The sequence below is a fragment of the Drosophila elegans genome, unplaced genomic scaffold (assembly GCF_018152505.1).
Source record: "Drosophila elegans isolate 14027-0461.03 unplaced genomic scaffold, ASM1815250v1 contig_183, whole genome shotgun sequence".
Lineage (NCBI taxonomy): Eukaryota > Metazoa > Arthropoda > Insecta > Diptera > Drosophilidae > Drosophila > Drosophila elegans.
Window position 1 is genome coordinate 7,174,921 of NW_024545550.1, and position 27,505 is coordinate 7,202,425.

At 43.1% G+C, this 27,505-nt stretch overlaps 7 protein-coding genes across 7 annotated transcripts; 5 read left to right on the top strand and 2 right to left on the bottom strand.

Moving 5' to 3' along the window:
• Positions 1–337: 337 nt before the first annotated feature.
• On the top strand, positions 338–5,985 carry LOC108144192. Its single transcript, XM_017268857.2, has 3 exons — positions 338–586; positions 3,342–3,725; positions 4,536–5,985. Exons 1-3 carry the CDS (start codon positions 552–554, stop codon positions 5,935–5,937), a joined length of 1,821 nt encoding a protein of 606 aa, XP_017124346.1. The 5' UTR covers positions 338–551; the 3' UTR covers positions 5,938–5,985.
• A 1,811-nt stretch (positions 5,986–7,796) lies between these two features.
• LOC108144835 lies at positions 7,797–10,362 on the top strand. Its single transcript, XM_017269976.2, has 3 exons — positions 7,797–8,235; positions 8,302–8,507; positions 8,948–10,362. Exons 1-3 carry the CDS (start codon positions 7,880–7,882, stop codon positions 10,339–10,341), a joined length of 1,956 nt encoding a protein of 651 aa, XP_017125465.1. The 5' UTR covers positions 7,797–7,879; the 3' UTR covers positions 10,342–10,362.
• Positions 10,363–10,459: 97 nt separating this feature from the next.
• LOC108144836 lies at positions 10,460–11,326 on the top strand. Its single transcript, XM_017269977.2, has 2 exons — positions 10,460–10,570; positions 10,864–11,326. Exons 1-2 carry the CDS (start codon positions 10,465–10,467, stop codon positions 11,160–11,162), a joined length of 405 nt encoding a protein of 134 aa, XP_017125466.1. The 5' UTR covers positions 10,460–10,464; the 3' UTR covers positions 11,163–11,326.
• A 379-nt stretch (positions 11,327–11,705) lies between these two features.
• Positions 11,706–14,135, top strand: LOC108144654 (dolichyl-diphosphooligosaccharide--protein glycosyltransferase subunit 2). Its single transcript, XM_017269698.2, has 4 exons — positions 11,706–11,837; positions 12,005–12,243; positions 12,308–13,589; positions 13,653–14,135. The coding sequence occupies exons 1-4, from the start codon at positions 11,825–11,827 to the stop codon at positions 14,021–14,023; spliced, it is 1,905 nt and encodes a 634-aa protein (XP_017125187.1). The 5' UTR covers positions 11,706–11,824; the 3' UTR covers positions 14,024–14,135.
• Positions 14,136–18,366, bottom strand: LOC108144652 (probable peroxisomal acyl-coenzyme A oxidase 1). Its single transcript, XM_017269697.2, has 8 exons — positions 17,917–18,366; positions 16,462–16,621; positions 16,109–16,401; positions 15,755–16,050; positions 15,076–15,692; positions 14,905–15,010; positions 14,625–14,777; positions 14,136–14,565 (listed from the first exon to the last, which is right to left on the bottom strand). Exons 1-8 carry the CDS (start codon positions 18,038–18,040, stop codon positions 14,305–14,307), a joined length of 2,010 nt encoding a protein of 669 aa, XP_017125186.1. The 5' UTR covers positions 18,041–18,366; the 3' UTR covers positions 14,136–14,304.
• Positions 18,367–19,017: 651 nt separating this feature from the next.
• Positions 19,018–22,493, bottom strand: LOC108144242 (pancreas transcription factor 1 subunit alpha). The gene is made up of 3 exons (XM_017268920.2): positions 22,252–22,493; positions 21,399–21,772; positions 19,018–19,459 (listed from the first exon to the last, which is right to left on the bottom strand). Exons 1-3 carry the CDS (start codon positions 22,325–22,327, stop codon positions 19,193–19,195), a joined length of 717 nt encoding a protein of 238 aa, XP_017124409.1. The 5' UTR covers positions 22,328–22,493; the 3' UTR covers positions 19,018–19,192.
• Positions 22,494–23,498: 1,005 nt separating this feature from the next.
• LOC108144643 (sarcosine dehydrogenase, mitochondrial) lies at positions 23,499–27,284 on the top strand. Its single transcript, XM_017269686.2, has 3 exons — positions 23,499–25,446; positions 25,502–25,644; positions 26,293–27,284. The coding sequence occupies exons 1-3, from the start codon at positions 23,866–23,868 to the stop codon at positions 27,254–27,256; spliced, it is 2,688 nt and encodes an 895-aa protein (XP_017125175.2). The 5' UTR covers positions 23,499–23,865; the 3' UTR covers positions 27,257–27,284.
• Positions 27,285–27,505: the final 221 nt, after the last annotated feature.

The window sequence follows — 27,505 nt, forward strand, 5'->3', positions numbered from 1 at the left end:
GCTGCAGCGGGTGGCCAAAATCGGAATCAAAACACCATTTCATATTCAAATCAACTGCAGCTGGCAGAATTTTTTGATTTTGGAGGAGGAGTGGCAGGCCATAAACTTCTATACGCGCGATTGCATGCAGGAGCACTTAGGTCTCAGCCCAAAAAATGAAATCACCTCCTTTTGTTGTAATCCCCCCAGTGACACCTCAAGTCAGTCGTCGCCGTGGGAAAATGTTGGAGCGGCAGAAGCGCCATGGAGTTAAAAGGTGGTTGTGGATGGAGGGGGGGGGAAAGTTGGAAAAGTCGGAAAGTTGGCGTGCGAAAAACGGGCTAACTTTCAGTTGGGATTTACGATCTGAGCGGTCAAGTTGTGGAGCGGCGAGCTGCGCTTGAATGGCGCCTTTTGCGGTTCGGCGTGGTCGGTGCGATGATTGGGTTTTGTGGCCAGCTAGTGGAGATGGGTGTGCCCACCATGAGTGCTCCAAGTGTTGCCCCCAAAGTGCAGACTTATTCGATGTTTAATTAAAGCGCAGCTCCCCCCAAAACGAAAGGAAACCAACCATGGCCATTGCCTACGATTGGAAAAGCAGCGATGGGTAAGGCGAAGGAAGTGCAGACTAAGTTTTACATTAAATATTCGGTACTAACTGACCTCGTTAGCTGGTTTTAAAAGGGCTAACAGGTTGGGCTAGTACAAAACTCCTCTTCCCAAAGCTTGAGCTATAGACTGACCTAATTTAGTTGTTGTTCTGGTTTCATGTGTTCATTCAAGTCAATATGCCCTAATTTACTGGGAAATATACTTACACAATTTCCAAGTTAAAGTGGTTTGTATTAAGTTCAACTTTGCTTAATGGAAATATGCTAACTTTTCCCAAAAGTTTGTGCTATAACCTAACCCATTTAAGTTGTTCTAGTGGCTTTAATTGTAGCCCTTCCAGTTTTTATTTCCTATTTTACTAGAAAACAAACTGACACATTTTTTACGTTAAAGTGTTTTAAAAGCACAAAGTTTGCTTAATAAGAAAACAATGCTAATGTCATGAAGAAATCCTTTTAAACACTAATATAAAAATGGAAATTAAACATTTTTTTTTCATATTGGAATTCAATATAAAATAGTAAATAAATTAAATAATAAATTTTATTGTTAAATATTTAAATAATATTTTATTAGATATTGGTTCCTTTTTGTTTTAAATCAGGTATTATTTATAATTATTATTTCAGATATTAAAATCAATTAGAAAAATAATAATTAAAAAAAATGTAACAGTTTAAAATATATTTAAATTGAATATGAAATACTTGGATTTACTACGTTTTTTTTAAGGAACTGGGAAATATTTTTACTGCAGTTCAAAAAAAGGACACAAAAGCTCTTTTTTTAATGCCAAACTATAAATAAAGATTTTTAAGCAAGGCGATTTTGTTATTTTTAAGTCGATTTAATAATCCAACAAAAATTCAGATTGTGCCAGGACTCTAAAACTCCTATTCTCTTTAAAAAACAAACTTAAATCCTACTACACAAGTGACCCGTTTGTTTTGCAACTGATTTAAAGTGAGTGAAGTTAGACCTAATCGAATTCCCGGCTTGCGGCTGACCTTGTCTTGTTTTTATTGCTGTTAACATAATGGTGCATTCTTGTTTATTGCATTACGTATACGCCCTGTGGCGTGACTAGGCTGTGTAACAGCAATTAAATAGTCATAAATCTGCGTTTGTAATTATGTGTGTCCCGAGTATCGCAGCCTGGTTGCGAACTGATTAGCATATTTAAATGGGTTGCGTTACGCTGGGTGGCCTGCTTTAAAAATAGCCAAAGGTCATTTGGCATTGTCAAGATTAGTCGTTGGCTGGACTTTTCTAACGAAGTCTTAAGGAGAGCGCTACCGAATAGCTCCAAAGTTCGCCCCGAAATTGGGTCAGACTTTGGGGTCTAGTTACGTGCACAGCCCTTTTATGTTCCTGTCTGTTTCCGTTTCTGACTTTTTGATTTCGCCAGCGAAACACGCACACTCCACCCGCAGCATGGTAAAGCCATTTGTACTACGGATAATTCAACACTTTGGCAGCCATCAATTACAATTATTAATTCTACACGTAAGGCAAAACTTTAAATTCCAATGTGTGCTGAAGCAACAGGTGTTTTTGTGGTCACATTTAGCTCGAATCCGGGGCATAAAAAAGCGCAATTTGCATGCGCGCAGGTTCACCTTTGACTGGCAATCCTTGTGCATTTTTAATGGCTTTCTGGCTCGAGTCCTTGGCAATGCCTCAACAAAAAACCCATTTCCGGATATGGATTACCAAGGACCTCAGTTGGAGCGACGGCGGGCGTTGTCAGGACTAACAAAAGTCTGCGATTTCGTGAGCTATTGATTGGCACTGATTGCTTTGGGGAATGGTATCATATATGCTACCAGGGACAGATTTGATAAAAAAGGGGTTAAGAATTGTAAACAGATTTGGTGTCACTAAAATTATATTCCTAAATGTTGAAGAATTTTGATGGAGTTTTGATAAAAAAAAAACAGTCTTATATTGATTTTTTTAACCAAAAAGTTATATTATTTAATACTATATGTACACAAAATGGCAAAGTTCTCAAATCAAACTGTCTAGGAGTATGTTATAAAATTACTTCTATTTTTAAGTGTTGTTTTTAAGTGTGTTTTTATTAATAAAATATCATATTTTTATAAAATAAGGCTTAGATGTACTTTTTTTTATTTATTTTACAAACTCATATTCCAAAAAATATTTGGTATAAATAAATTATATTTTTAAATGTTCTGAAAAGTTAAGGCAAATAATAAACTGATTTTTGGTTTAAAAATATTTTTTTTTTAAGATTTTCAAAGTTGTTATACCGTTTCCCTCAGAACCGACCCTGCCTCGAACCACCAGCTGCTCCCGTCGAATCCAATAGACAATTTTCTAATTTGCAGCAATTTTATCCATTTTCCTATTCATTAGTTTGTTTACAAAGGTTTTGTGAGTGTGCCTAGCAACATGTTAGTGGCACGCCATGAGCTGCAAATGGATACGGAGGTGGATGTGGATATGGATGTGGATGTGGAGAAATGCCTTCAGTCTGAAGGCGTCTCCACCTCCACTTTTCTATTGCAAAATGCAAAAGTTCGAAGGGAGAAGGAAGAAGGAGGAAGGAGGAATTCCTGCCCCGTTATTAAGGGACCTACCTGTTTATTTGGTTGTGGTGGCGACCACCAGCGATACCCGTAACTTTTTCGAAACCGTAACTTAGTTCGTAGCTAAAGCCAAGCCGAAACGGATGTTACTTTTGGATTTAAGACATCACTATCACTCTTTATATTAATCGACAGCTTTGATGCCGACTTTGGCTGGAATCGCTCCTTCTCCGAGCCGGATCTCACAGCCAACCAAAAGAAGCAGGGCGATCTCAGTCGGTTCGCCATCAAGCATCCGCACGAGTACATAGCCGTCGATGACCTCAAATACTTCCGTCGGCGCAACCAGCCCGTCCATCTGCACACCCGGAGCAACGTGTGCCTGCACAGCGGCGATGATCCACTGCCCCCCAGTTTTGGCTCCCTGAAGTCCGAGTACCGCAAGCAGTTCCGTGGCCACCAATCCCGCCCTAGATCCCTGCTGCGGCGCTCCACCTCGCTGCGTCTGGAGGGATTCATGCAGCTGCTGTCGGAGCACCAGGAGAAATACCACTGGTACACGCCCGAGGACCTGCGATTGTGAGTATATGACTACACCCGGAGAAAAAATCATGGTAGATCCAAATATTTTCACTTTGATTCAAATATTTGCGGTACTGATTTAGATCCGAGGTGTGTTGTGTTTAAATCAAAGTGTGTTAAACGTTCATTTTTATTTTTGTGCATGAAAAGCTTAGTTTTAAATTAAATATAAAATTGAAAACTACAATTTTTCTATTGGTTATACCAGTTAAATATGTTAATAATTACATTATCATGTTTTTAGTTTATTTTACATAAGTTTATATATTGAAAAACAAAGTTACGTTCAAACATCTTAATGTTTAATTTTACTATGGGGCTTTTCTCTGGGTGCACATAGTCCTAAAATCGATGATAGGAATCGATCATTGAATACTGGGTGTACTCATTTTGTATAACACACTTAGTCGCTCATAGAAAAAGTATTTCTGATAAATACAGGATAAATAATAGCTCACAATATTCTTTTATAATTTAGACAGGCTTTTTCTTTATTTGACTATTAAGGTTTGCTAAAGAAAAAGTTAGGTTTCAGAAGGTTCTGTTTTTTTGTAAAAAAAATTATATACATATTTAATAAATATTATTTATGAAATAGAAGTAACAAATCAATCATTCAATATTTTAAAAAGTTGTTTTTTTTTTGTATTGCATACTTAGGTCTTTTACATTTAATTAAAACTTCATTGGCAAGATACTTAATTAAAAATTCAAGTAGAAAATTGTTCATCAATTGTAATTGTACCTAACAGCAACCAATTGATTAGTAGTTGAGTAAAGGCTAATCGTCAGTGAATTGATTCCCAGCTCCCGAACCTTCCCCGTTCGCAATCCGGAGAACCTGCAGCTGGGAGAGGGAACCGAGGGAGCCTCCAATGGCATGAAGAACTCCTCGTACCTCATGCTGGACCCCAGCACCAAGATACTGCCGCGGGAGGTGTTCCTGGACGAGTCCGAGGTGGCGGCCAGGAACCAGCACCAGCAGCACCAGCAGCAGCCCAACAGCAAACTGGCGGCGGACAAGTTCCGCCGGGATGTGGCCGCACAGGAGCAGCAGCGATGCCACCTCCAGATGAGGGCACAGGCAGTGGACAGGGAGCGGGATGAGCAGGGCCAGGTGCCGGAACCCTCCGAGTACCGCCGCCAGTTCGTCCAGCAGTTCCCCGAGAAGGCGCACTCGATTCCCCAGATGAGCAGCATCAAGATCCAGGGCGAGTTTGTGGCCGTGCCCGAGTATCGGGACAGCTTCCGGATGTATGCTAACTACTCGAAGAGTGCGCCCATCAAGAAGGACGACAACCTGCGCGTCTCCGGCTCCGAGGCCGCCTGCCAGCCATGCGAGTCTACAGCGGATTTGCCGGAGTACCGCGAAAAATTCATCGACCCACCCAAGCACATGGCCAAAGAGAAGTCCCTCAAGACGGACGACCACCTGCGTCCGCGCGGGGAGTTCACCAAAGAGATTCCCGAGTACCACGAGAGCTTCCGCGATCCGCAGATCACCGAAATGCCGGAGCGGGGCAAACCCCGTGAGCCATTCCTCCGGCTACGCGGCAAGATCGAGTTCAATCCGGAGTATCGGAACAACTATCAGGACTTTCCGCGTTCCCGTCCAGTTGTCCAGAAGCCCACCTCCTGTTTCCGGCTGCCCAACTCCGTGAATCATCATCATCACCATCAACCGTCGCAGGATGAGGATGTGGAGAGCCCTATTCTAACTACGGTTCCGCCAGCGGAGGTAACGGCCACGCCGGAATATCGCCGAGCGCAGTACAACTATCAGTTGAGGGAGCGCCCCAGGGACTTGGAAGGTGTACCCACTGTTACCCCCGGTAATCCCCGCAAGAGCTCGGATTCCTCCTTGGAGGTTCAGGCTCCCCATAAGCGCAGAACTTCGCGACAGCGGTTGGGTAAGCCAGAGCAGCCGGAGCAGCCATTAGCCACCAGATTCGAGGACGTGGGCGGCGGCAATACGGCCAAGAAGCCGGCCAGATACGGCAGACGAGCCTCTGTCCTCCAGAATGCCGCCAACTGCCGCGAGAACTCCTCCATCATCGAGGGGAATCCCAAGTACGCCGTGGGCTGTCGGAGGGCTGCCAAGCAGGCAGCTGGGAATCAAATGGGATCCACGGCCGGAGGAGCCTTCGTGGTGCTCGAGGAGCCCTGCAAGCCTTCCAACTGGATGAAGAAGACCTGGTACGACTCCTAGGTATCTACACCCGCATCTTACGCCTAAACTAGAGTATTCTGTTTTAAGTCCGCCCATTGTAAAGGAATAAATACAAATTCAAAGTAAATAATTGGAGTTATAAATTTTTACATTACTCAAAATATTTTCAAAAGTCCGATTTTCATGGAGCTTATTGGCTTTTTTAGTTCACAATAACAACAAAAGACAATTTTAACAATCTTGAGAATTTCAAAGCCTCACGGAAGTTAAAAGGGTTCAAAAATTCAGTTCTTGGGCAACTGAGATATTCATTCAACTTCTAAAAAATTAATGTTCCATATGTTTTTGATACTTAAGTTGGGCAGTCGATAAAAAGAAAGAAAATAATCTATTTTTAAGGTTTTGTCAAATTAATATGCTTGATTTTCGGTTAGGTTTTTTTTTATTTTCCATTCTTTTTAACAATTTTCTGGAGTAAACTAATTTTAGCTCAGTTTTAAGTCCGTCTATTGTTAAGGAAAAAATACAAGTTCAATGGAAACCCAAGAGTTATAAAATTTAAATATATAATAATTTATATATTTATTTTATTTCTGGAAAGTTATTTATATTTTTATTTTAAACAATTACTTGTTTAATACGCTTACAAGTTAAATTAAAATTATTAAGCTGGAGCTAAAGTTGAATTGATAAAACCTTTTTTGTATGAGACAACCAAGGGGGATTCATAAATTTAATATGCTTAATTTAGTATTACGTTTTTATACCCTTGCAGAGGGTATTATAATTTCAGTCAGAAGTTTGCAACGCAGTGAAGGAGACATCTCCGACCCTATAAAGTATATATATTCTTGATCAGCATCACTAGGCGAGTCGATCTAGCCATGTCCGTCTGTCCGTCTGTCCGTCCGTCTGTCAGTCTGTCCGTCTGTCCGTCTGTCCGTCCGTTTATATGCAAACTAGTCTCTCAGTTTTAAAGCTATCTGCATGAAACTTTCCCAAAAGTTGTCTTTCTATTGCAGGTAGTATATAAGTCGGAACGAGCCGGATCGGACGACTATAGCATATAGCTCCCATAGGAACAATCGGAAAAATAAATGAAAAAAATTATAACTTTGCTGTTTTTTAATTTTTTGTTTAGTTCTTCGACATTTAGTAATGGTTAAACATTTCCGATTTGCGGTTTAAATTTCATCAAAATCGGACGACTATAGCATATAGCTCCCATAGGAACAATCGGAAAAATAAATGAAAAAAATTATAACTTTTCTGTTTTTTATTTTTTTGTTTAGTTCTTCGACATTTAGTAATGGTTAAATATTTCCGATTTACGGTTTAAATTTCATCAAAGTCGGACGACTATATCATATAGCTCTCATAGGAACAATCGGAAAAATAAATGAAAAAAATTATAACTTTTCTGTTTTTTAATTTTTGTGTAGTTCTTCGACATATAGCAATGGTTAAATATTTCAGAATTATGGTTTAAATTTTATCAAAATCGGACGTCTATATCATATAGCTCCCTCAGAAATAATAAAAATATATAAAATAACTATCAAATAATTGAGCTGCAAATCATCATAGCTTCAATGTTTTTAAACATATACGAAAGTAAATCATAATTTTAATGTTTTCAAAAATGTTTAATTCTTGCAATAGCTGCAAGGGTATATGAACTTCGGCTTGCCGAAGTTTGCTTTCTTTCTTGTTTAATTTTAATTTAAATTACACCTTGAAATTGAGTCTCTTTCTCTCAGACGAACTCATGGCGCAAAAACGTAAACAATTGACTTCTCACCTCAAAAATGTTTGGCTCACTTTTATCTTATCTCGGCGATAGTGATTAAAAGAGAGCGGTTACTCATAGTGTTTCAGTATCACCGCGGATTTCGCAAGCTACAGATGTAAATAGGGATTTTTTTTTTGGGCGTTACCTGATTCAGAAGGGGACTCCCACTCCCACTCAGGAAGTGGAACTATGGCAGACATGGAGGTCCATGCCGCCAGTCCACCACCTCATATACTGGGCTACACAATTCGCAGTCGCACCCGCATCTGGGTTTCCTATATAGTGCCCAATTGTCTGGGTCTCCTCGTTTACATTGTCCAAACTGCCTCGGATTTGGCTTTGAGTTACCAGCACTTTAGCCAAAAGGAGCCGGGATTTGGAGCTGGCACCCTGGTCCTGGTGCTACTTCCTCCGCTGATCACCTTCATCCTGGTGGCGGCCTCCAAGGAGCAGCGGGATTGCGCCTGTTCGGAGCGGAATAAGTGCGTTGCCCTTGGCATTGGTCTACTTAAGCTCCTGCTGTTCCCCTTCTTCGTGATTTACAGGTGAGTCGTCGATGATGGGTATAAAAATGTGGGTCACCACCGCATTTAATAACCTCTACCGATAAGGTTTTGCTCGCGCTTGTTTTGGGCCATCGAGGGACTCTTCCACGACGACGACGATGTGGAGCGCATGAAGTGCCTGGCCAAGGCCACACAAACCTCCAACATCGAGTTGTATCTGCTGATCCAAGCCTACGCACAGGCAGCTCCCCAAATCATCCTACAGCTGTACCACATGCTCGCCCAGGACATGTTCCGGAACTATGAGACTTGTGAGATATATCCTTTTGCCTAAGACCATACTGGTGTTAAATTAGGGGGCAGAATTTTATTTAAATTTTTGATTTTTACCAATTTATGCCTTTAGATGAAGTCGATCGCATTAAAATTATCGAATTTAAAGCTTTTTTATAGATACTATATCATGAAAGTAACGTTGAAGAGTTTTTTTTTTAATTTTAAAAACAATTTTAATTGTACAATAACAAATTAACCGATTTTTCTTTTGAAGTGTTTTTAAAGTTTTTTTTAATTTAATTTTTCAGGAAATTGATGCACCGATTAAAATGTTTAGCAAGTCCTAGTGATTAATATTCAAGTTGAATATTTTTGGCTTTAATTTTCATTCATTGCGGCTTAAAATATTGAAATATAACATTATTTTTTTAATATTTTATTTTAGTGAAATTTAACAGAATATTCTCTCATTTAGCTGCCGTTCAGGCCATGTCGCTGGTGTTCTCGGCCATTGATCTGGCTGGCATAACCACTAGTTACCACAGAATAGAGAGCCAGCGGCGGGTGGGCCGGCACTACCCCTGGGCCACGCCCCAACAGGTGGACTCCCATCGCTGCCAGTTGGAGCAGAACGAACGCCTTTGCTGCGAGGCCGAGCGAAGGAAGCGGGAGTCGGAACGCACCATCAGTAGTTTTCCGGAGTCGGACAAGATCATGGAGAACTTTCGAGCGCGCAGGTCACTCAGGTTGCCAGGTGAGGCCACCACCCACGAGCTGCACATTCAGGGCGGGGATGAGGTGGACAACGATGCCCTGGAGCAGCTGGAAACACGCGCTCTGCTGCACTCTGGACCCCGGGGCAATGCCACCGATGAGGAGAAGATGCAGGGCACCAGGCCCAAGTTGAAGGTACGGTACGAGGATTTGGGAGACTTGGACACCATTGAGGTCTTGGACAGCATACCCGAGACTCCGGCGCCACCTCCTCCTCCCAAATCAGCCCCTCCCGAGATGCCTGTGGTTCGGAAGCTCAGCGAAGATGATCCTCCAGCCGCAGATTTGCGACGAACCATGTCGGATAATGACCCTGGAAAAAGTCGTCGGATGACCAGACCGCTGTCCCAGTTGGAAACATACAAGGACATGCTGCTGGTTAATGCCCAGTTGTATATCAAGGCGAATGTGCCACATCCGCCCAAGTTGCTGATGGGCAGGGTCAAGGAGGAGGAACCAGAGGAGCATAGGCTACTGATTCCACAGCAGTCACCCAAGCCATCGCCACTGACACCCAAGGATGTGGTGGACTTTTACTTCCCGCGACCCACCAAAATAGTAAATGGCATCCAGCAGGATGACTTTGCCGGCAGGACAGTGTCCTTCTTCGGATGGATTGCATTCATAACCATGAGAATGCTGTCCCTCGCCACCTTTTGTGTCTTCTACCCGAAGGCCTTCTTTATCCTAATTGGAGTGCATTATGTCCTCATGCTGGCTTCTCTGGCCCTGGAAACGCGTTGTCGTGGCAGCTGGAGTCGCAACCTGTTCCTCCTGCTCCTCGCCTACATCTACATCTTTGTGCTCATGGAATTCCGAGTGTGCTTCAAGAACATTCGGCTGTGGTATGGTGGCTACCTGGCGCTCACCTTGGTGGAAAACATCAGCATGTCGTCTGTGTGGTATGCCAACGAGGAGTTAGAGTCCTGGTGGTTTGGCTTCATCTGGGAGTGGATCGTTTACAGTGGCGTCCTCTTTCTGGCCACCATAGTCGTTTACTATTGCATCCTGCGACCCAAGGAAGTTTCTCTCATAGTGGAGGACGATTCTCCAGGGGAACTGGAGGCGACTCCAGAGGAACAGGCCGTTGCCTAGCATTATAACCTGGTAGTTTGTTAGATCGAAGTAGCTATAGCCGTCAGTCTGATACTGGCAAACGAATAAATTATTTACTCTAGTATTAACACAGAACAATTTGATATCAAAACTAATTCCAAAATGGTTGATCGTGGCAATAACTTGGTTCTCCCAGTGGGTCCATGTATCGCAGAGCTTACTGAATCGAAGGCCAGCTTTGCACCGCCCAAAATTAAGAAAGTGCTACGTAAGTTTGATAAGCACAGAAAAAATTGAGAATTTGAGAAAAAAAATTGAAAAACAATCAAACTTTAAGCAACATTAAAAAAAAAAAATTAAAAAAATATTCATAATTTTTTGAGTAATTTTTTTTCATTAAAAACAACTGTATATATTTTGTCAGCAATTAAAAAATATTCAAAAAATAATCATTAAATTGTGATTATTATTTTTTGCAATCAAATAATTCGTTATTATTAACCTGTGAACATCAAATCGATTCTAGAATTATTTTAGAATTTTCTTAATAATTATATCCAGCCACCAGAGAAAATCGGATGGAGCAGTTCCTTTGGCAGGAACTATTCGCGGAGTACAACCGACAAGCTTCAGTTAAAGTTGATTTGGGGGAGGACCGCACGGAGTACTACGACCAATTCTGCAAGGATGTGCCGCCAAAGAACGAGGAAACCGAGGAGGTCCTGATCAACAAGTACCCACTGTATTGCACCACTGCTGTCACTCTGTGGAACCACGATGGGGATATGACCAAGACCTTTAAGAGAAAATATTCCATTACCAAACCCATTCATGAGTGCACCGAAAAGTTTGCGCTTTAAAAACTGATGGGATTAACAGAGTTTATGGAATTTATATATGCGAACAATTTTAATGGTTTCCTGAAAACCCTTTTCTAAACATAAGGCCCCACAATAAATAATAAAACCGATGTATTTAACGTTAAATTGGTATGTTCGAAAATTAAACCTGGCAATTTAAGCGATTCCATTTAGTTTAAATTTGTTTCAAATAAGACACCGCGCAAATTGACCGTTTTTTATCATCGTCCGCAAAAATTTCTTTGAATGCATTTTAATATTATTTTCTTGCTGCCAGGAACAGTTTTTTATTTACTACATGGAAAAACCATTCATTATCACAGGGATGACGGCAACGAAAGGTCTTAAAAAATAACAATATTTAATTCCATTCTTAGAATTCAAAAACAATTTTAACATTTCTCACAGGAACTCAAAAGATCTGAAGTGAGAAGTTAACAGTGGCAAAACATATCGTTAGAGACGGATAAACATCGATAATCTCTGCCAAACATCGATGTGACCGATAATTTGAAAACATCGATGACGACGACGTTATATCGATGTTTCTCCACCTCTAACGCTGACGTGTATAATCGAGGACAGGCGGTGTTTTTTGAGCGATTTTTTATTTTCCTATAGAATATAAGCGGCGTGTGAAAGCGCAACCACAAAATAGGAAAATGCTTAAGCTAGGTCCGTTGGTTGGGCGTTGTTTCGGCAAAGACGCGTGGCTTTTAAGCCCCTTTCAAGGGAAAAGCCGGCTGCCAAGTCGCTGCTCTCTCGCCATCTCTGTCTGATTTTCTTGGTTAAGCTTTTGCCGGCGACTTGAAATTCATGCTTTTTATTTAATCTTCTACCAGGTCTGATCCTCCTCTGCGTAATGGTCGCCTGTGGGCCGACGTGGAGCGCCCGCACAGTGGACAGCCACCTGGGCCAAAAGGATCTCACCCGCCTGCAGAAAGTCTTCGTGGACGGATTCGGCTCCAGTGACCTGCAGTCGATCTTCTTCTCCAGCCTCAACATCCAATTAACCGACGCCACCCAGAAGGAGCCGCTGTGCAAGAAGATTGCCACGCTGCATGCCGAATCCAAGCTAAACGTGGGTTCTCCCATATACGCCCATTTGCCTGTACCCCTATTTATGCTCCATTGACTTTTTGCAGAGCTTCGAAAAGGACTACTACTACATTGGTGCTAGCAGGAACCTGGGCTGCTCGGCGAAAATCGACGAGAGTCTGCTCTCCAAGGTGTACGGTTCCTTGACAACTGAATTAGGCAGCTCCCAGGAAATCTTCTACCGTGTGGTAACTCACAAAGTGCTCGGCGTCGAGATCAATGAAGCCACTCAGGGAAAACTAGTCAAGCGCCTGCAGGAGTTGCTCAAAAAGGATGATACGCTAAGCGGTCTGGGATACGCCTTCAATGTGGCACCGCTTCTGGGTGCCAGTGCCTCCTTCATCGCCAATCGCGTGGAGGATGCCATCGTGCAGGCGGATGAAGTGGACGGCAAGCTTCTGCAATTCGAAGGCGGCCTCAGTATCACTTCCCTGATCATTAATGGTGCTTTTGGCGTCAGCAAGACCTTCAACAAACCCCTGCCCGTAACTGCCGATCAGGCTGTCAAGTTTGCCAACTACTTCCTCAGCCGACGCTCCGTGCAAACCGCAAAGGGAGCTCATGTCCTGATCGAGGCGCTGAAGACCATCAGTGGAGCCGATAAGGTGGCCCCTGTTTGCGTGCAACTCATTGGCAATGGACAGCTGGAGGCCCTGTCGCCCACACTGAATGTGGCTGTGGTTGATTTGCTGGGCAAGCCCTTGTCTCCTGCCCCCAAAGCCATCAACGCCAAGGTGATCTTGAAGAAGGACAGCTCTGTGCTGGCTGATAAGATCGCTGTGGCCTCCAAATCCTCTGACAAGACCACCTACGTGGCTGACTTGGCCAGCTTGAAGCCAGCTCGTGGCATCTACCAGGCGGAATTGAATGCCGATGGAGTCTACACTCAGACGCTGCAGTTCAAGATTCTCGGACGCGTCAAGGTTCAGTCTCTGGAGGTGGGCATTGCCGAATCCGATGCTAGCGCCGCCACCCGTAAGCAGAGCGTTACATATCCAGGCAAGCTGCAGGAGGTTCTCTCAGCTGACAGCACCCAGAAGCTGCTCCTGAAGGCTGTGCTCGTGGAGGAAACCAACGGCAAGCCCTTGGCCGTCCATCAGGCCTTTGTGCGTCTGCTCAACAAGAAAACCGACAAGGAGATCATCTTTGTGGCCGAACAGGATAGCAGCAAGGCGTACAAGTTTGACATGGATGTGGGCAACAATGGCAAGAACTTCAACTACCAGAGCGGCATCTACAGCATCTACCTGACCGTGGGCGATGCCTCTCTGTCCAACTCCTTCGAGTGGCTGGTGGCTGAAGTGCAACTGAAATTCAACGAGGAGAAGGGTAAGATTGCTAGCCATTAACATTCATAAATGCCTATTTAACCACTCCATAATTTGCTTGCAGAAGTCAAGCCCAAGACTACTTCGGGTCCCCTGCCTGAGATTGTCCATCAGTTCCGTGTGCCCGATAAGCGCCCGCCTCGCATTGTGTCGGACATTTTCACCGGACTGTGCATCACTCCGCTGGTGCTGCTCTTTGTTTTCTGGGGCAAGCTGGGCATCAATGTGTCCAACCTGACGCTGGCGCCCAGCACGATCGGCTTCCACGTTGGCTTCGGTGGCATCCTGGTGCTGTTCTTCGTCTTCTGGCTGCAACTCAACATGTTCCAAACACTGCGCCTGCTTATCCCTATCGCAGTATTCACATTCCTGGCCGGCAACCGATTGCTGAGGCGTCTCTACGCACAACGTAACTCTAAGCCAAGTGCGTCGTAAGTCCGTTCATCACCGTACGAAGAAGTCAATAAGTGAGCTACTCTCTAATTTGCAACACCATCAGAAAACAACAAACTTTAATAAAGCGATTTAGTTAAGCCCAAAAATTAAATTATTTCTTGAAGAATATTTTATTTGTGTATAATTTTACAGCCTAGTTTCAACTGCACAAGCCTTTAATAATGTCTTTCAGACCAATTGCAAAGCATAACAGTTGTAGAATACGAAAACAATACAATCATATAGGTATATTTACAATAGTAACAATAATAAGTTGCAATCTAAAGGTGCGCCTTCATGAATGGCTTCAAGTACTTGTGGAATGCTCCGTTCACGGGCTCCTTGTTCAGCGGATTTTTCTTCGTGGACTCGAAGATGTGCTCATAGACGTTGCCATCGTAGGCTCCCAGGGCGGAATCGAGTACGCGATCGTGCAGATCGAAACTGTCCACTAGTGTGACGGCATTTGGACGGAGTCGCTTTAAGCAGTTTTCTAGGCGAACCTCCAATTGCGTGACATCATTATCGGTCAAATCAATGAACTGTTAGGATGGGTCGATTAAATGTAATGTTCTATACTGAAATCAATTGAAAAGCCTACCCGCAAGAAGTCGCCAATGCGGTTGAGGCAGGCGTCCACCAGATAAAGCTCCAGCACCACCTTTAGGACATCAGCCAGAGCAGGCGAGACATTGCGGGATAGAGCCAGAAGTTCCGTATATGCAGTCTGGGCCAGGAAGGCACGTCCATGAAGCTGTACGAAGGTAAAAATGTAATATGTAGTTATTATTATATTATTAAATTAACTTTAAAGCTTTTGAGCTTCTCGAATAAGTATTAAGCTTATTTATAAAATTTTAAAATTTCTGGTTTCCACTCACATCTGCCGCCGATGTCAAGAAGGTGCCACAAAGATTGGCTGCCACCTCAGTTCCATGTCCCTGCTTGCGACGCAGTTCAATCTGCTCATAGGCAATACGGGTTTTGCTGGAACACAAATTTAAACAATAATAAATACCTTGAAATGATTTCTGTATCCAACGTTTACTCACTTAGCAGCCACGAACTGGAATGCCTTAACAATAGACTCCAATGATCCATCAAAGTTAACGAACTTCTTTTGGTTCACAGCATCATTAATGTAGGAAACAGTGGGCACCAGCTTTTCGCCATTCAGAGCCTGGCCATAAACCTTCACCAGATAGCGGGCAGTCTGCAGAAGCATCACTGTGTTCTCGCCCTCATAGGTGCAAACAGCGGTGCTCATGCCGTAGATTGTGGGGAAGTTGGAGCAGTCCATGTAACCATGTCCACCACAGGACAGGCGACACGTCTCCACGCCGGCGGTGGCATCAGCGCTGCAAATGGCCTTCAGGCAGCAGGACAGGGCATGCATCTCGGGCAGACGATCCAAGTTTCCCTGCTCGATCTCGCCCGAAATCACATTGTACATGTTCCAGATACCATCGCCCGTGGTCTTAAACACAATGGCCTTGGCTATCTGGGGGAACAACTTCAGCTGCTGTGTGGTGTGGTCCATGATCTGTGGCTCCGGCTGGTTTGGATCAATGGGACTCTGACGGCGGACAGCCGAGTACCTGGTGGCAATGGTGGATGCCTTGGCCAGAGTCTGGGCGGTATCACGGATCAGAGCACAACGCACAAACATCTGCGAAGAGCAAATGGGCTTGAAATCTTACGTAATAATTAAGAAATATTAATAGGCCGTACCATTGTTCCGTAGGTGAGTACACTGTTCTTGGGCGCCACATAGGTGCCATCGGGCAGAACCTGCTGGTTCTTCATCAGCATGTTGTTCAAAGGCACTCGAACGTTCTTCAATCCCAAATAGCCATTGTTTACGCCCTTCATGCCCAGCTTGGTGCCAATGTCCCCAATATCAATGCCAGGCATTGGGCTGTGCGTGTCGGAGTCCCTCAGCTGGACAATAAACGGAGCCAGACCACGGAATTCGCCCTTGGTATACAGCTGAGCCACCACCACCGCATGATTGGCAGTGTGTCCCACTGGAAGGGAGAGGGAATTTCAACAATTTGCGGTTGTTAATGGGTGAGAGAAACTCACATCCTCCTGGCCACCACTTGTAGGCACTAAGCGATGGAGTGTTTATCACAAACTCCTGGGTTTTGGCATCGTAGTCAGCCCGGGTTTCCAGGCCGCGCAGGAAGGTTCCGTGTCCCAGTTCTGTCTGGGCATAGGTGCCAATAATCTCGCAGTCCCAGGCCTTGCTCAGCCATTCCACCTGCTGGTCCATTGTTCCCTGGCCCATGATGGTGGGCACAAACATTACGTAGTGCAGGGCAAGAGGATTGCCCTCCTTCAAAATTGCGGCTCCCAAGGATCCACCAAGCAGGGCACTGTAAAGTACAATAATTGAAATCTAATATCCAATCTGGTTTGATTAAGTCATCCGTTACTTGTATGTATCCACTCCATCCTCGCCATCTGCACGCAGCTTGCGGATCTTCTCCCCAATAATGCAGGCTTTCCTCAGACTGTGTTCATAGAGCTCCTTGTGGGACAAATATGAAATGGGCAGGTCGTCCTGAAGAGCAGGATCCTCCAAAAACAGTTTCTCTGTTTAAATAAAAAAGAACACGTTTTAAGCAAGGGATTTAACATTTAATAGAGTGTTATAAAGATAAGCATTCTCTCAAATTGTGCTGCATAATCATGAGCGGTCATTATTCATTGTTGATTCGCGGGTGTTACCGGGCATTGTCCATTTATGATGCCTTGTACGCGGCCAAATCTCTCAGATAAACCTATCAGCTAAACCAATTTCAAGTGGCTCTAAAAAAAGACTATCCGCAAACATCCAAAGTACACGTCAACTCAGATTGATCAAGATTCGTGCAAAGTTCAAAGATTAATAACTTATGAGCCGACTAATAGGTGCTGATTAACTTGTAGCGGTTTGTTTATGCGGAATACATAATTAATGAACTCTGAACTAATGAATGAATGCACATGGAGAAGAAGCGTATCAAAACAAAGAGTGATAGGGTGGCGAATTATGGCAGTATATAAAAATCAGAGCTATAAGCTTGGCTTAGACCTATAGATTTCTAGATTGAATGCTGGGCTTTCAGTAAGGGACTGTAATTTTAAAAAGAAAAAAATTCTATTTAATAGTAGAGTTATAATTTTTGTATTTACTTATTACTTTAAATATTTGGAATATAAATAACGAAAATCATTCTTTTCATCTTAGGATCATTAATTTCATATGTTCCTAATTAAAAAAAATTAATATATTTTATTAGCAATTGGAATATAAAAAAGGAAGACTTTTTTTCATCTACGGTTTATTGCTTTTATATGTTCCTTTTAAATGAATAATTAACCAGTTAAATAATGTACAAAAAAAGTTAACAAGATGACTGATTATAAATAAACACAAGTGTAAGCCTAGTTTCATTTATATATATAGATATTCTATGTTATTGTCAACAGTGGATTAATTAAACCAGCTTTTATATAGAAGAGGGATGTTAATTTATCTTGTATGTTTTCGAAACAAGATAACACCCTGTCTAAAGACACTTTTATGTCTAGTTTCTGGCACAATTTTTTGATAGTAGCTCGAGCAACGCGATAGCATTAATTAACTATTAAACTATTTCCCAAGTCACTATTTAATCAGTGTTAAACCAGTTTTACAAAGAAGGGGATGTAAGTTTATCTTTTACATTTTCAAAACATGTTAGCTTCCTGAGTAAAGATATGTTTAAGCCTAGTTTAATTGCCAAGTCATGCTTCTGGCACAATAATTTCTTGCTGCTGGCTTGGTAAACGCGATTGCGCCAAGCTTAGACAAAGCTTTTGGGGGACCGGTTAATGTGAATGACTCGGGGTCACCAGTAGCTCACCCAGGGTCTTCTTCTCCTGAAAACGATCCTCGCCGCCCGCCCACAAAACGGAGAACTCGCGAGGATTGAAGGTGGCCGTGTTGCGCTCCTTCTGCAGGTCGGGGTTCACTTCCTTTGCTGGCATTTCTATGTCGATGCAGTAATCAAGCAATCAAGTCACGTAAACAGGTTCTGTACTGTGGATTAACCGATCCACCGCTAAACGTCTTTGTTCGGAGAATAACGCGCACTGACTGATTGCTGGGGAATTCGAACTGCGCTCTGTGGGCAGATTCTGGTTCAGATTCAAGTGCTCCGCCGCTGGATAAGATTAGTGCTGCCGATCCTCTAAATCGAAGTCTAATCTTCAACGACATGAACTTTAACCGCGAAAATACACATGTAATAAGTAAGCTTTGGTGTAGAAATAATCGTTAGCACAATTATTATTCTCTGGCGATTGTTGTTGGACTACATTCACAACTAAATACACAAAATAAATACCCTTCAATTTGCAAGTTTTTCGGCACTTACATTGGGTTTGTTCACTACCCAAGAAAATCGTCTTTAACGGCTTTAATTTTAAGATACTTTGCCTATATGTATATTTTAAGGCTTATACAAATAACATAAGTTAACTTAAACTAATATCTATTAAAACAAAAAACCTTTTAATTAAGCACTTCTTCGTCAAGTAGGGTATTTAAATCTCGCCTTGAAAATATATTTATTTGTGCTATTAGCAGCTCTTTGTTTGTGTTGTGACGAAATCAGCTGTTAACCAGTGCTGGTAAGCTACCAAGGCTGCAGTTATCGAAACTGACAGGGTTGCACTTCACCCCCATGTGGCGGCAATTTAAATTAAGTTCAAAAATCCCTGTACACTAGAAAACTTATATATATATTTGATAAATACATAAGCACTTACATGAGGTTTGCGCACCAAGTAAAAAAAAATACCCTGCAAACATCTTGTTTTTAAAGGCTGGCTGCTTTATATTAAGCATTTCTTAATTCAGTATTTCATTTTGAAATATGTTGTTGAGTTTCGCTTTGAAAATATATTTGTTTCGACCCAACGGGACCCCAATTTAAACAAAATTCAAAAGTTATTATCCATTAAAAAAACATTGATATATTTGCTAGTAAAAAGATCATGAGGTAACACCAATCTTTGGCCTTTTGGCATTAAGTTTAGGCTTGCACATACGAATACATGTAAAGGTAAATCACGTTTAAATACACTTACTTAGGTGGTAAATTACATTTGGCTTGGGTGAGAAAACAACGTTTATGATTAAATGCCATGGGCTATCCCCCGCTGATGCTGCCCCATGCCGGTTTCATAGGAGCAGCTGGCTGTGGGCTCTAGTTGATGCACTTCCGCCGGATACCAGTGACTACTGTGGGCCTCTGGCAACTGATGGTAACTGAGATCCGCTGCAACATGGTTGTCACTTCGAGACTTTGGATACGATGGAGGATGCAGCGATTGCCAATCCAGGCGAGCGGAGGCGGTGGTGGCTAGACTGCGACTGCTCTGGTGGAACTCAAAGGGCCAGCTCTGCAAGATACAATATGGATATATAAATCATAAGAGTTGAGAAACCGCAGGGGCTATATTTGGAACAATATATGACGACAACCACCCATCCCAGACAGCGCCATTGTTTGTTTACGCAACTTTGATTGTTTTAGTGCCCCCGCCTTTTGTATTTAAGATCTACAATAACAGCCTCATTAACGGATCTATAAAAACACAAACAGCCAAACACTTGCGGACAAGAGACACTCATTTGAATGGGATACATACATATATTGTACACCCAAAGGGATGTTAGGGATAGCAGGCAAATACCGAACCAATGGGTTGTTCCCAGGCGCGTGCGAGATGGAATGGGATAAATTCGGATAGGGTCGGGACTCCCTGATTTTCGATCCCACCCAATTTGCCGCCATATGGGCACAAGACGCAACCGTATTTGCTGAATTTTTCACGCATTCGGCGGGTAAACAATCGCATCTATTTAGATAAGTTGTGCGCCATGTATGTTTGTATGTATCTTGAGTGATAGATTGTGTAAACACGGTTAGACAAATTTTAATTACAATTATCAGAGTGGGAAAACTACTGAGGGCGACACTTTCCCTTCGGATGTCATTCACTTTGTCGCATCAAAGCGTCGGGCATCTTTAAAAATAAAAGCAAAGACTAACTAGTGCCCCCCATCCCGATTCCAAGCGTCACCATGCCTTGGCCCATCCCCGCTCCTTTTCCAACCTGTCACTCATATTTAATATTTTTGAAATTCACAAAAGTATCGGATTACAGGAAAGCGAGGCAGTCTGAAATCACAAAATGTGATTTCAATGTTTTCTAGTGGGGGGCCCGGCTGAATGGCTGACTCCGGTCTTGGGTTTGGGATGAGTATAGGAATGGGAATTGGGGATGGAGATGGCGTCCACCTCCACCTAGTAAAGGTGGAAGTACTTGTCGCCGCAACAGAATCATCCAAGCAGATGTTGCACCATAAATATGTGCATAATCGTTTTCGATATTGCAGGTAAAACTCGGTCAGTTTGGATTGAATTACCACTACCATGACTTTGATGTATTTCAAGATATAAAAAAAAAAATATAACTAACTACAATGTATATTATATTTAATTGTCGAAGGCTGTGTTTTGGTTTTTTGAATTTCATTTATCTGAAGAAGAAGAAAACATTTCCGACTCTTTAAAACAATTATAATTCGCTGTGATTGAGAATATTGAAAGTATGGAAGCTCTAATCGTTTTTGCAATGTGTTTTTAATATTATTAATATCTAAAGTCATAATCCTAAAGCTGATAAGTTAAATAATCAGTTAAAAAACATAAGACATGCATCTAGTGCATAAATAAAAAATTTAAATTATTGACAAACAATCAAAAATTATAAGAAAATATTATGATCTCCAGATAACAGATATACATTTAATGTAAAGTGGTTATAAAATCGTTTAATAAAGCAGTTAAAAGCCCTAAAGGAGTTGCAAGCAAATATGTTGATCTCTACATGATAAATATATAAAATTCATTTGACTGTGTTACAAAACAAAAATAATTATTTTTAAATCGGTTCATAACACCTTTTAACTAAAAGAATATAAGAATAATAAACAAATATTAAAATCTCTAACTAATAAATGTATAATATTCTTTTTAAGGTATGGCAATACAAATTCTAACCCTAACACCAAAAAAAAAAGTTAAAAGCTAATTAATCGGTTAACCTGTTGATCATCTTCGTTCAATAGGACTGAAAACCCCAGAGATTGCGATGAGTTTGGTCCTATCACTGGGGATACCCGGCGACACCTGTCATAATGCGACACAATCCACCTTGAGTCGCCGGCTCATTAATGCTTTCCATTCATAACCCGGCGGATGCAGTGCATCGTTAAGTGGTGCCAGTGACATCACTTATTGGGGGCCAGGGATCGCAATTGCATGACACTTACCATGCCGTGTCCGTTGTTGTGGAAATGGTAATTGCCTGCTCCACATCCAGATCCCGATCCCTCTGCCATGTGACTCGTGTCCAGACCCTCGGAACTGGTGGTGCTCGAGTGGCTATGGTTGAGGTGGTGGTGCATCTGGTGGTGCGAGTGGCTGTGGGAGTGACTGTGACTGCTATTGCTCCCAGTTTCGACCGCCGTAATTAGCTGCTTAATGTAGAGCGTGGCCAAACGTAACGTGTCCAATTTGGAAAGCTTCGTGTCCGGCGGAATGTTGGGCAGCTTGGTCTTCAGACGGCCGTAGGCGCTGGATAGCACCCGCATCCTCATTCGCTCACGGGCATTGGCCGCATTCCGCTGCACCGGCGGCTGGGAGCCTAAAGAATCCAGAACATTGATAGTTGGGTAAGTTTCAAAATAAAACTTTTAAAGCATACATTACATTATATTTCAACACGTATTGATTTCTAATACGTATAAATTACAATATTATTTACTTAGTTTGGATAATTAAAAAATTAAACTTTTAAATTTTGCTCCTAATTATTCTTCATTTAAATTAAATCAAAATCAAAAAAAAAAATGAAATCAAATTGGAATAAATTATAAAAAAACGATTAAGACTTGAAATATAAATATTTATATCAAAATATTTATTTTCAATGATAATAGAAATATTTGTCATCTTTCTTGTAAGTAAAAAGTACCTAATGTATTACTTTTATTATCCAATACTTAATAACTTGTTTGGAAATTTTTATTTGAAATAAAAACATGAAAATTTTTTGCGTTTTTTCAAAACAATGTTCAATGATAGAATTAGCTGTTGATAAGAAAGGCTGTATTTCAAACTTACTTTGAGAGCTGGCATCCTCATCGAAATCGTCGTCAAAAAGGTCCATTGGGCTGGAGGAGCGCTTTTTGCGTGGCATTATTACACAATCTATATCTATGGTATCACAAGTATCACTTTTGAAATATTCAAATTGGATATTTATTAGTCAGTCTCTTCACTGGAAATCAAACTGTACCGAGCCGCAATGTATCTACGAGTAAAATACGTCCGATCTGCGTGGCAAATAGAGCACTTCTGTTCAAGGGTTCCGGGGAGAGGCCTCCTTATGAGCACTCAGCTCCGGTTCTCCAACCTCCGGCTATTTCTGGCACCTCCGGTGGGCGTGCCTGCTCCGCAAACAGTCGCAATTGGCGGAGCAGCCCAACACATGGTGCGATCTTCGGTCTCTTTCTGGGGTATTTCTCGTGTGTGTTTGGCTTCTGGCTGCCACCACATTGGCCCAGTCTTCATCCGCCGTTCTGCGGGAAAATTCAAAATGAATCGCCGCTGCTCTGTTTATTCGGTCTATTTCGGAGCTCTGTCTTAAGGATGTGCGAAGCGTGCCAAGACTCCGGTCCCACATATGGCACCACCTGGTTTCGCTCTCGCAGTGCATTTGGTGGATAAAACTTAATGGCAGACCAGAGTGATCATAATCCTGGGGTTCAACTGCATATCCTGTGCGGGGGTCGAAGAGGAGTCGGAGTCATCAAATTGGTGCCCCAAGTTTAAGTTCTTATTGTATTTCCCGGTTGTAAATTAGTTTTTTTTTAATTTTTCTGTACATGAAAATATATACTTTCGGTATATGAGTCTATAATAAAATGTATAATTTCGGTCTCCTTTGTTTAATAGATAATAATAATAGATAGATAATCGCTGTGCTGCTGGAAAATATTTTCCAGCTAACCGTATTGAAAAATGGTTTAACTTTCCAAATGTTCTCAATTGTTAATGACTGTCTTTTATTAACAAATACAAAACCACCTCGTATTTAAAGATGAACAGTTCCCAACTAAAAATTCTTAGCGAACATATAGTGTTTCTCCAAATTGATTGAGATTTAGAAATATATATTCGTGTTAATAATGTATAATTTGTTACGCCTGTCACTTTAATTTAATACATTTATTATGAGCATTGATACTTATTTCACAGAATTTATATCCAAAAAATTAACAAATTAGTTTATAACAAATAAATACTCGCTGTGAGTACTCTAGGTTTAGAACTCTAGTTTATATTAAATATATTTAAATAACCTGCCTTCTATGTTCTTAATATTAAACATTTCAATACCAACTCTGCTAACAAACAAATGAGTTAAAAAATACTCTCTATATCTAAACTACATTTACTCAGATTAAATTGTTTTTTGACCTATTCAGATCCCACCTAATTTTACTACTTGGCACACCTCTCAGCGGCGATAAGGAGGAGTAGCCTCTATTGGGGCATGGCCTTGATTAGGGCCTTATACCATGGATGACGGGACGTCACGACAGCGGGGTTATCGTGATGCTGAACCCTGGGGCATCAGACCAATTCTGGTGGAGATTACCGAGCGAAACCGTGTTATTAATCCGAGAATTCAGTTCAGATTTAAAAGTCGTCACGCGTGGCTGTTTTTTTTAAATGTGGCGCCATCGCATCCTGCAGCAGACATCCCGCCGGGGAATAACCACCAAAAAAGGTGGAGGAGGAGGAGCTGGGGGAAAGGAGCCAAGTGGATCCCTGCCAGCCTCAGCGGATGTGGTGGTGATTGGCGGTGGGTCGGCGGGATGCCACACCCTCTACCACCTGGCACGACGTGGTGTGCGCGCAGTGCTCCTGGAACGTGCCCAACTGACGGCCGGAACCACCTGGCACACGGCCGGATTGTTGTGGCGCCTGCGACCCAACGATGTGGACATACAGCTGCTGGCTAATTCACGCCGGATGCTCCAGCAACTGGAGGCGGAAACCGAGTTGGATCCGGGTTGGATTCAGAACGGTGGCATCTTCATTGCCCACAATGAAACGCGACTGGATGAGTATCGTAGACTGGCCACCGTGGGCTCAGCTTTGGGCATTGAAAACCAAGTTTTGAGTCCGGAGGAGACCCAAAAGTTGTTCCCCCTACTGGATCCCTCTGCCTTTGTGGGAGCACTCTACTCGCCAGGCGATGGTGTCATGGATCCCGCCATGCTGTGTGCTGCCCTCAAAAAGGCAGCCACCAATTTGGGTGCCCAGGTGATCGAGCAGTGTGGCGTGGATGATCTGCTGCTGGAGCAGACTGCAAGGGGTAAGAAAGTAGTGGGTGTGGCCACGCCATTTGGAGAAATTAGAGCTGAGAAGGTAGTGAATGCCACTGGGGTGTGGGGAAGAGATTTGGTGGCCAAGCATGGCTCCCATCTGCCCCTGGTGCCCATGAAGCACGCGTATATTGTGTCCGAATCCATTCCGGGCGTTAGGGGCCTGCCCAACATCCGGGATCACGACTACTCCACCTACTTCCGCATCCAAGGAGATGCCATCTGCATGGGTGGCTATGAACCCAATCCCATACTCCTGGAACCGGTGCCCAAGGACTTCCATTTTGGACTCTACGAACTGGACTGGTCGGTGTTCGAGGCCCATGTGGAGGGCGCCCAAAAGCTGTGTCCCAGCTACGCCAAGTATGGCGTAAAGAGCACGGTTTGTGGTCCCGAATCCTTCACTCCAGATCACAAGCCACTAATGGGTCCGGATCCAGTTCTGGATGGGCTGTACCACAACTGCGGCTTCAATTCGGCGGGCATGATGTTTGGCGGCGGCTGTGGGGAACAGACTGCTCTGTGGGTCATCCAGGGACAGCCGGAGCTGCCCATGTTCGGCTTCGACCTGAGGCGATTCACCCAGGAGCAGGGCAAGGCCATCCAGTGGATCAGGGAGAAGTCCCACGAGAGCTATGTGAAGAACTATAGCATGGTCTTTAAGTACGATCAGCCTCTGGCTGGACGAGATTTCCAGAAGGATCCCCTGCACGATGAGATGATGCAGGCGGGAGCCGTGATGGAGGAGAAACAGGGCTGGGAGCGACCTGGTTTCTTCCTGCCCTCCGGTTCCAAGAAGGCGCTGGTGCAGCCCTATGACTGGTATGGAAGCTATGGCCACCATCGGAACCAGGACAGCGAGTACGAAAGGGTTCTGGACGGAGATCTCCACTACAGCAGATTCTCGGAGCACCACGAACTGGTACGTGCTGGAAATCGTTCTTATCAGCAAGGTTATCAGTATTCCTATTATTCAGATCGGATCGGAGGCTTTGGCTTGTCGCAATAACGCCGTGGTCTTCAACATGAGCTACTTCGCCAAGCTCCTGCTGGAGGGTCCTCAGGCCCAGGAGGCCGCCGACTGGCTCTTCTCCGCCAATACCAATCGAGATCCCAGCAAGTAAGTCGCTATTTTGAATATGTTTAATTTAACAAACTAAAACGTGTTTGAAAATCTAGCATAGATAAACAAAAAATTTTAATTGATATTTAAGTAAGATAATGGACATTTAAAATTATTTTAAAACAAAACCAAAAAAAACCATAATTGTTGTTAACTAAAATAATAATTTAATAATTTCTACCGGTAAGAGAACAATTTTTTTTTTCAAGATTTAGCAATATATGTACCTATGTATTTATACAAATAAACAGCAAAAGCTAAACCTGGAAACCTATTGATCCGGAATATTTAAGCATACATATTTCGTTAGAAGACTTCTAGCTTACCTCGGAAAAGATTCAAAGGAACATTACAATTTACGGACCTAAACTAATAATTAATAGTTTTTTAAACAGAAAGATCCCAGAAATAATCGAGCTAAGTCAGGAATTTTTTTAGGTATAAAACCTATTTTTGAAAAACTTGGAAGGAAATAGAATATGTGGTTTGAACAACAACAGAAAAGCGCAATAAAATATATATATAATGTTATAATATATAACATGTGGCTTTTGGTAATTGTACAGTTGTACTAGGACTAGTTAGTCTTAATAAATATGAATGATATCCATTGAATATATAACTTACAAATTCCCTCCCTTCCAGAACTGTCTACACCTGTGCTCTTAACGATGCCGGCGGCGTTGAGGCGGACGTGACCATTTCCCGGCTGGCTTCCGGTTCCGGAAAGATCTACGATCCCAAGTTCAATGGTCATGGCTTCTATATCGTGGCTGGTGGCGCCTCTGCTTTCTACACGTACAGCTCTCTGCAGGCAGAGATCCGTAGGAAGGGCTTTAACGCCAGCTTAAAAGACCTCACTGCCGAACTAGGTGTTATATCGATACAAGGACCGAACAGCAGGAAGATCCTGCAGCCGCTCATCGACTGCGATCTGTCCGACGAGCAGGTGCCCCCCAACAGCACGCGCTTGGCCAAGCTCGGAGATGTGGGTCTGCGCCTCCTTCGCGTAAGCTTCGTGGGAGAACTTGGCTACGAGCTGCATGTGCCCAAGCAAGATTGTGTTTCAGTGTATCGCCACCTGATGAAGGCTGGTGCTGGCCAGGATTTGCGCAACGCTGGCTACCGCTCGCTGTACTCCCTCAGCAGCGAGAAGGGCTACCACTTGTGGAGCTTCGACCTGCGTCCGGATGACACTCCGCTGGAAGCTGGCTTGGGATTCACCTGTCGCAAGAATGGAGCCGACTATCGTGGCAAGGCGGCCATCGAAAAACAGAGATCCGAGGGCCTGAAGAAGCGCCTCGCTTACCTGACCCTCAGGGATCAGGTGCCCATCTGGGGATTGGAGGGCGTCTATCGGAATGGAGAGCCCGTGGGCATTCTGCGACGAGCGGAATACGCCTATGCCCTGGGAAAATCCCTGGGACAGGCTTACATTTCCCGGCCAGATGGACAGATCATCGATGCCGATTACGTCAAGAACGGGGAGTACGAGGTGGACATTTTGGGCAAGAAATACCGCGCCGACTGCCACTTGCGCAGCCCATTCGATCCCACCGGTCAACGGGTTCTCGGTAACTATGCATCCGAGTCCACAGCCAATAAATAAATATGAGCCTGCCTTTTGTTTCCAAGAACTCGGGAATTTCTCTAAGGGGCTCTCCATGTGAAGTGGGCCATAAATTACTTTCGCCTTGAACAGAGAAAGGTTCGAGGAAAGGTCGTGCAGACAGGCAGTCTGCAGTCTGCGAGTCGGTTGCGGTCAGCAGCTCAATTAATTTCGCTGTCCAACTATTATGACATCATTCTCGGCTTTTCCTCGAAGGATGCAACTGCCAGACGTAATTCTAGTCCCAGC

Coding starts and splice junctions, on each gene's coding strand:
- LOC108144835 (XM_017269976.2), top strand. CDS start 7,880: ATGGCAGACATGGAGGTCCATGCCGCCAGTCCACCACCTCATATACTG. Junction 8,236..8,301: donor CCCTTCTTCGTGATTTACAG/GTGAGTCGTCGA, acceptor TCTACCGATAAG/GTTTTGCTCGCGCTTGTTTT. Junction 8,508..8,947: donor GTTCCGGAACTATGAGACTT/GTGAGATATATC, acceptor TCTCTCATTTAG/CTGCCGTTCAGGCCATGTCG.
- LOC108144836 (XM_017269977.2), top strand. CDS start 10,465: ATGGTTGATCGTGGCAATAACTTGGTTCTCCCAGTGGGTCCATGTATC. Junction 10,571..10,863: donor CAAAATTAAGAAAGTGCTAC/GTAAGTTTGATA, acceptor AATTATATCCAG/CCACCAGAGAAAATCGGATG.
- LOC108144242 (XM_017268920.2), bottom strand. CDS start 22,327: ATGCCACGCAAAAAGCGCTCCTCCAGCCCAATGGACCTTTTTGACGAC. Junction 21,773..22,251: donor TGAGGATGCCAGCTCTCAAA/GTAAGTTTGAAA, acceptor TGGATTCTTTAG/GCTCCCAGCCGCCGGTGCAG. Junction 19,460..21,398: donor ACAACAACGGACACGGCATG/GTAAGTGTCATG, acceptor TGTATCTTGCAG/AGCTGGCCCTTTGAGTTCCA.
- LOC108144654 (XM_017269698.2), top strand. Junction 12,244..12,307: donor ATGCCGAATCCAAGCTAAAC/GTGGGTTCTCCC, acceptor GACTTTTTGCAG/AGCTTCGAAAAGGACTACTA. Junction 13,590..13,652: donor GAAATTCAACGAGGAGAAGG/GTAAGATTGCTA, acceptor ATTTGCTTGCAG/AAGTCAAGCCCAAGACTACT.
- LOC108144643 (XM_017269686.2), top strand. CDS start 23,866: ATGTGGCGCCATCGCATCCTGCAGCAGACATCCCGCCGGGGAATAACC. Junction 25,447..25,501: donor TCTCGGAGCACCACGAACTG/GTACGTGCTGGA, acceptor CCTATTATTCAG/ATCGGATCGGAGGCTTTGGC. Junction 25,645..26,292: donor ACCAATCGAGATCCCAGCAA/GTAAGTCGCTAT, acceptor CCTCCCTTCCAG/AACTGTCTACACCTGTGCTC.
- LOC108144652 (XM_017269697.2), bottom strand. CDS start 18,040: ATGCCAGCAAAGGAAGTGAACCCCGACCTGCAGAAGGAGCGCAACACG. Junction 16,402..16,461: donor GATGGAGTGGATACATACAA/GTAACGGATGAC, acceptor TGTACTTTACAG/TGCCCTGCTTGGTGGATCCT. Junction 14,566..14,624: donor GCATTGGCGACTTCTTGCGG/GTAGGCTTTTCA, acceptor CCATCCTAACAG/TTCATTGATTTGACCGATAA.
- LOC108144192 (XM_017268857.2), top strand. CDS start 552: ATGGCCATTGCCTACGATTGGAAAAGCAGCGATGG. Junction 587..3,341: donor GATTGGAAAAGCAGCGATGG/GTAAGGCGAAGG, acceptor ATTAATCGACAG/CTTTGATGCCGACTTTGGCT. Junction 3,726..4,535: donor ACGCCCGAGGACCTGCGATT/GTGAGTATATGA, acceptor ATTGATTCCCAG/CTCCCGAACCTTCCCCGTTC.